Below are 7,500 nucleotides of genomic sequence, written 5' to 3' on the forward strand. Positions count from 1 at the left end.
CACAAGACTCTAGAATCGCCTCTGTGTGTGTGCGCATGTGTGTGTGCATGTGTGTGTGTGTCTGTATGTTTTGTGAGTTTGTATGTTGTGGTTTTGTGGTTTTATTACTGTGCTTTAATGCGAAGCGGGTTCTTTCTATCAATTGACCTGACATGAACAACACTGCACTGAACTGAAATGAACTGAGAAATAGAGGATGAGAGAGAAAAGACAGATGAAAAGAAGTCTGTGAAGACTGCCTTAACCCCCCCCCCCCCCTCTTTCTTTTAACTCACATTTGTTTGAGAGTGCATTCAACGAGTGCTTGAATGTACAAAACAATAAAGTTAGATATGATAGGTGATATGCGTATGTATGCTTGTGTAAGCATTCAGTATTTCAATGTGACAATCTCTTTGTGGCTGTGGGTTTGTGTTTGTGTGGGTGTATGTGTGTGTGTGTGTGTGTGTGTGTGTGTCTGTCCCCAGTCTTCATCACTCACATAGTCTCTATTCTCTGCATCTTCATTTTCAACATCGCTGTCACTGTCATCTTCAAAGCTCTCACCTTGAAGAAGAGGATGGAGAATATCAGAGGAGTGCATAAATGTCAGGACAGGTACTACTTGTGTGGGATCAAACAAAGCGAGTCTAGGGGCCCTCCCGAGCCTTGTTCCTCTCTGACATTTACACCCTTCCTCATGTGTCACTTGTCAAGTTGTTTCAGGTTCCATTGAAAAAGCCAAGAGAGACACACTCGCCAAAAAATACAATCTGTCAAAAAGCCAGCCACATAGAAAACTTTTCCATTAAAAAGAAAAATAAGATAATCCTCCCATTTGAAAAACTGTCACAATGACAGGAAAAACAATGATTGTTGTTTTGAACATTAACATAGGTCAGATTAAATTGTGGCTGACTTATATTGTGTTTGGGAAACTGATGAACATTAAAGTCTGTTTCCGACACAACAAATGCCAAGTCATTTATTGTCAATCTGCTTCACACTAAATAATGAAGAAAAAAAAAAACCTTGCAATGTCCTGTTTGGCTATCAACCTGGCTTTACTGAATATTTTCTTGCTCATGTCAACACTTGACGGCTTAAGTAAACACAAAACCAAACAAAAGATAATCAACAACAACAACGACGGCAACAACAGCTCAACGGCCAAGCTCATTACCACAGTGATTCTGCCTAGCAGGAGTGACCTCTGAGGTGGCCTGTGGTGGGCAGTTGCCGTGCACAGCCTCCACAATCAGTCTATCAGTATTGACCAAGCTTTTACTGGACTAGCGTTCAGCACCAGGCCAGAGGAGCTGCAGGAGGCTTTGGAGAATCACTGAGGAGGTCGAAGAGGATGAGCCCCAGGCCCCCAGCTTATGCACGGGAGGAGGCAGGGCTGGCTGAAATAAAGCCAGGGGGTTCCTCTGATCCAATCCACTGCTGTTCAGCCCTTTGAATACATTTTTACTGTGAGGCAATACGTAGGTTGGGAGATTGGCTACATACTAAATCTCTAGGCTACATAATTCTGAAGGTTTCCCAAAAACAACAAACACAGTTTTTTTTTTGTTCACACTGGTCCACAAACTATGAAAAGTAAAAAGGAACCTTTACCAGAGCAAACTAATCGTCTCCAGAGTAAAGTCATGTTAACCAGAACAAACTAATCTTATGAACAATGAACAAAACCCATAACCAGATTGAGCAAATCTACACAAAGGACAACTTTACCTTGAGTTCCAGGCGTCGACTCACAGTTGCTGAGGGTCCCGCCTGGTAGAGGGAATCGGTAGACACTCATATCAGAGGCCAGGGGCAGTGGACACTTGGGACAGCACTTTCTCATCAGCTGCACCGCTGGCTCCACCAGAGACTCCATGCCTCTGGTAAACATGCAGGTCTACATCCGGCATGGAGGCAAACACATAAACACACATTTTAGGGAAATATAGGGTGAGAGTGAAAAGCAATAAGTAAGTCCACAGTACAGCATGAAAATTAAGAAATCAGCAAACTAGGTGAAATGAGGGGTGAAGCAGGAAGTAGCAGGAATAATTGTTAGCCTTTGACTTAAGTGCCCTACCAATCAGGTTAAAGTTGATTTCATGGTAACAGTTTGATTTGATTTGATGATACTGTAGCGTCGGTGTCTACTGGACTAGGTGTGCTAGATTCCCATCATGCTGTGCGGGGCGGGGTTCGGGGAAACTGGGGGGTTAAATGTGGCCGTTTTACTTTTATTTTGCTTTATGAGTGTGTTACGGTGTACTGCGGATAACCCGTTATAGTTTTGCCTTTCGTGTAACCCTTGTTCTCTGACTTGACTTGACTTGACTTGTGTCGCGGTGAGTGTGCTATCCTGTTTGTGTATTGTGCGAGTGTGATTGACTACCCTTGTGTGTCCCTTGTATTGGGTCTCTGTCTCCCGCTTCTGTTCCCAATAAAGACGACCGATTGAGCCTAGTTTTCTTGAGTCGTTACATTACACTAACATGAGTAAAAACTTCAAAGTCACTGAAGCATGCTTGTATTATAACACACCATGTGATTGAAGTAGTGAGGACATGAGGAGATGATGGATTATTCATGATGCTACAATAACAAAGTGTAGACTCTGCCTCCTGATAACTAGCAGCAGAAAAGCACCTGTGTGGTCTGAAAGAGGAGTGCAATACCGCCCTCGGCCACCAGGGAGCTCCTACCCAGGCTGGTGTTAGTGGCCCGGTGCAGGCAGTGCAGAAGGGCCCTCTGAATAAGGAGGTGCTCACGGTCTGTGTCATTATTGTGCCAGTCTGCAAACAGCTTCAGCAGAGCTGAGATGTAGCCTTTAGACACAGCCGTCCTGCAGTTCACCTCTGAGAAGGAGACAGAGAACAATAAAGAGGAGCGGAAGACAAGTTTAATACAAGTTGAGAGTTTTTCTCTGGAGAGAATGTTTTTATTGCCAAAGAGAACGGAAATCAAATCTGAAGAACTTGGAGTTAGAAGTCCTGCCAAAGCAGAATAAAATCACAAGGTTGTTCAGATTTGAAAACAATAGAACACATACAGTAGGTATAGTCTACACACCTTCTGTTTTCACAGAGAACAATTTCTGTCATATGGCTTTGTTTTGTTGCCTACCATTAGTGACAGCATTATTGGATAGTTTTGTGTTACCAACAATATGAATTTCACATGGTGCGGACAGTTTGCATGCTGGTATTGATATACTGTGTCCTATGAATGTCCTACTTGTCTCATTTTGAATGTGAAGAGGGGGACTGTGTATTCATTTTTATATGGGAACTAAACCTTGTTTAATATATGCGCTAGGCAGCTGTCCGGTGTGTTCACATTCTCAGTGAGGCAAGGCAGGCTCTCTCTTTATTAGCCTGCCATGATTCAGAGAGTGTTTAAAAGTAGAGAAATGTAATAAGGGCTAGAATCATCCAAACAAATAAATAAACAAACAAACACACACACACAACACAACACAATAAAGCAGAGGAGAGAGAGACTAAAGAAGAGCAGGCTTCCCGTCAGAACATGATGAATTATTTGAGGTGGAACAAAAAACAAGATGAGCAGGGGCTCTCTACTCGGAGCGCCTTAGACTGTCATCTCCACCCGAGACGTGATCGCCTCTGGTCGGACTGCCTTCTGGCCATCTAGTCAGTCCAGGAGCAGGGCCCCATTTCCCAGCAGTACCAATGTGCAGTGCAGTGCTATAAATGCACAAGTGGTCAAGATGGTAGTCTACACTACACTGCAGTATCTCCAAGCTTTTGGGAGGATAGGATGCAGCCCTGATCAGTGTGTTTCTGAAAGTCATGTCAACCTCAGAGCAAGTCACCACAACCCAGTTGGCCTTCCCCTGGTCATCATCGTGTGAGACCACATCTGCGCCGGTCCGAGAGCTCATCTTAAAGGTGAATTATGAGGAAACTCTCATTACACCTCTGCTCTAGCAGTCATATTTACTGAATGTGTGTTCAGTGTTCATATCATAAGCCCCGCTTGGTCACAATAAGCATAATGTGATTAAGATAAGCTTATGTCATAAATGTACACATATATGTTATACCCTTCTCTGTTTAAGATTTAGATTCCCTTGGGCTTCACTGGCAAAAGGCATTAGTGCGATGTCTGAATGCTCAAACACTGCTACTACAAGCAGATAAATCCTCCCCACATACAATCACAGGTGACAGACCTGGGAAAACACTTGGCTTGGAGGACTGATGTTGTGGCTAAGGTGTGACATTTGCAGTGTAGGGCCACAGCCAGAGTTTGCCATGACCTCATTTAGCAGCCTAAACCAAACTGCCAAACCAACTCTGGACATGCTCATGTTAAATAAAACATCCCATAACAGGTCACTCTAATGAGATTATTTATAATCCGAGCTATTTCTTTTTTCTATTCCATTTCAGAGCTATTTTGTCTTTTTCAAGGGAAGTTTATAGTTTATTGTTCTGAGACTATTGTTTTCAGCATGGTCTCCCTGCCTCCTGCATGAAAGCGTTTGATAGATGAGATAGCACACAGTGAAATGTTTTCACTGCAGAAAACCTGGAGTTTAACACCACCACAACCACCACCAGCAACACCAACAACAACAACAACAACAACACAACTCAGTAAGCAGCAGGAGAGACTGAGCCAGACTGAGCTGTGCTGCTGCGTTCCATTTGAAATAGTTCCTGTTCCGGAACACATTTTCTGTTTATCTGATGAAGAGTGTGGAGGTGGGCCAGGAGCCCCCAACACAGCAGCTTCAGCAGACGGGGTAACGCAGGGTTAGAGGAGAAGGGATGGGGCCATACTTCCTCTAAAGAAGTCTAAAAGGGAGAGAGAGAGCATCTTGGTTAGAGAGAGGGGCCGAGAGGGCAGCATTGTGGTAAGGAACTACATCGTGGAGTAGAGTGGCTCTGGAGTTATAAAGTTCAAGAACCATAGCAGCATTATTTGGGTTAGAAAACTTTAGAGAGCAGAGGGGGTATTTATAAACAAAAATCTTTAAAACGTATACACTTAAAAACTTTAAACAAGAAAACAATGGGCAGGAAATGAAAGGAAAGGAGAGAAAGTGTTGGGTACTGGAGAAGGTGAGGCAGCACTGAGGTCCCATCTACTGCAGTGCCTCCACAAAGAAGACATTGAGGTTAAAGGGACACCAGGCAACGTTTTCGTGTTACTCATCTTCGTAAATCGGTATATGGTTAAATGACTCTCTCGCCCGCCCCTACTGCCTGTAGGAAGAATATCCCGCTTGCAAGTTCAGTGTATCCTACCCGCCGACCGAAGCAGGATCAATTACAGCCTGCATCCAGAGGCAGGCTAACTAAACGCTAGCGATTGTTGCAAACGTGTGTATAATGGCAGAGCCGGCAAAAAAGCAGCGAAGACCCTTGACGGAAGATGCAAAGAAAAGGAAAAGAGCTTCAGACCGAGCGAGGGGGAGTTTCATAGAGAAAAAGCATCAGGCTAGCCTGGTGTCCCTTTAAAGCCTTCAGCAATGTCAATGTGGGGGACCATGGGAGACAGTGCTAGGGACATTATTTGTAAAAGGATATAGCCACACTGCTGGGAACTGATTAGTCAGTGTGGACATGATGTAGAGAAATATATGACTGTCATTGCCCCTATGGAGAGTGGATATGAAGACATTTTTCTATACTGTTAACATGGCGGGTGTATGATACAGGTTTTAAAGCCACCCACAGATCTACAAGATATCGTGTGGAGGAATAAGATACTGACAGCAGGCATTTGGCTGCGGGACCCACTCTCCTAGCTGTGGAGTATGGTGCTGTGATTTAAGTCTATGAGTGTAGTGTGCATAAAAGATCTGCTACTGAGCGCAGAGCACTAGTGCATGGGTCTGAGCACTCTGGGCTCTGGCTGTGGGGATGTGAGGATGGAGCTCAGGGAGGTGGAGGTGGAGAGCGATCCCCAACAGGGAGCATTGGTGTGGGGGGAGGCAGCGAGCCTGAGTGGGCCGGCTTGGCTGGTGGTGGTGCTGGCTGTGAAAGTTGAGTATTCTATTTCTGTCCCTGCCTTTTTACCCTGCTCCAGCTCGACATTCTCATAATTCTCTGCGCTCTCTCTCTCTCTCTTGCTCTCTCTCTCTCTTTCCATCTCTCTCTCTCCCTCTCTTTCCCATCTCCCTCCCCCGTCTCTTGCTGTCTTTCCTAGATCTCAGCATGTAGACTGAGAGAAGTGAGATTTGAAGCCTGTCTTCTTTACACAACTACAGATCTCTGAAATATTAAAGACAGCAAAGGATTTTTACCACTGTCCCAAGGGACACCCACTTCTAGAGAGATGTGTGTGTGTGTGTGTGTGTGTGTGTGTGTGTGTGTGTGTGTGTGTGTGTGTGTGTGTGTGAGAGAGAGAGAGAGAGAGAGAGAGAGAGAGAGAGAGAGAGATGGAGAAAACATCATATCCAACACATTAATTGGTGCATTTGCAATTACAGCTGGTTTGCAGCTCGGCACTGCATCATGGAGTATTTTGTTTAAATATTTTTAAAAAAAAGAGGAGACAAACAGGAAAATACCAAAACTCATCTTTCCTCCATGACTCTCTCTCTATGTCTGTCTGACTGCAGCCTCTCACTAGTGGAGGATGACATCTACAAGTCATTATAGACTAGGTTTTCAGTCTAACCAAGAAAGATCCCACCAAGGCAACTCAACAACAATCTGCAGATACAACACACTGTATGAACGGCATCCTGTACATCTCTTGGGGTGTGTGAAAAGAATACTGTCTGAAACCTTTTTAAAAATCCCCATGCTCAAGGAGTCACATCAACTCTAGAGCACCAGATTCTAGTCCACATTCACAGCCACAAGAAAGCAAGACAGATCAGGTCAGGTCAGATTGGATTGCTGCGAACGTGACTGGAAGCCCTTAGCCACAGTCTTTGTGAAAGCGATGCTGAGGAAATGGAAGGAGTGAGAGAGAAAGATAGAAGGAGCGACTGAGAGATAGAAAGAGAAAGAGAGAGAGAGAGAGAGAGAGAGAGGTCCCAAACAGTTCCAAACAGAGGAGAAACAGCATCAGCTAAGTGGAAGGGGAGGTTCAGCCAAAACTGCCAGCCGTGGTTGCAAACTGAGGCAGAGAATGGGGGAATTAATTGCTCTGGCTCCCCATTTTCTTCCTTCGGCTTATTTATATGTGCGTGTGTGTGTGTGTGTGTGTGTGTGGTGTGCTGTGCTGTGGTGTGGTGTGGTGTGTGTGTGTGTGTGTGTGTGTGTGTGTGTGTATTTGTGTGTGTGCGTGTGTATGCGTACACATAAGGATGGCCCTCCGACCAGAGCCAAGAAAACATGATGATATCCACAGGCTGCGATGCCTCAGCAACCGCAGTGCAGCAACAGGTGGCCAGCACGACATGATGAGGGGGTGGGGGGTGGAGGAGGGGTGGGGTGGGGGGTGCACCAAGAGAACCACAGTGCCACCAGCTGTTTAGTCTGGGAGAGCCACAGCAGCGTGAAGGAGAAGAGGCAGAGAGAGAGGGAGATA

General features: G+C 45.1%; 1 protein-coding gene across 3 annotated transcripts in view; it reads right to left on the reverse strand.

Moving 5' to 3' along the window:
- Positions 1-7,500, reverse strand: part of LOC121724238 (cytosolic carboxypeptidase 4) — a 135,967-nt gene that overhangs the window by 85,505 nt on the left and 42,962 nt on the right. For all 3 annotated transcript variants that reach the window (XM_042110651.1, XM_042110652.1, XM_042110653.1), the window contains exons 8-10: positions 2,632-2,840; positions 1,717-1,885; positions 482-546 (exon numbers count right to left, since the gene is read on the reverse strand). In XM_042110651.1, the coding sequence (XP_041966585.1) occupies positions 482-546; positions 1,717-1,885; positions 2,632-2,840 (443 nt within the window). The remainder of the gene's footprint in view (positions 1-481; positions 547-1,716; positions 1,886-2,631; positions 2,841-7,500) is intronic.

The sequence above is a fragment of the Alosa sapidissima genome, chromosome 11 (genome assembly GCF_018492685.1).
Source record: "Alosa sapidissima isolate fAloSap1 chromosome 11, fAloSap1.pri, whole genome shotgun sequence".
In the NCBI taxonomy this organism is placed as follows: Eukaryota; Metazoa; Chordata; class Actinopteri; order Clupeiformes; family Clupeidae; genus Alosa; species Alosa sapidissima.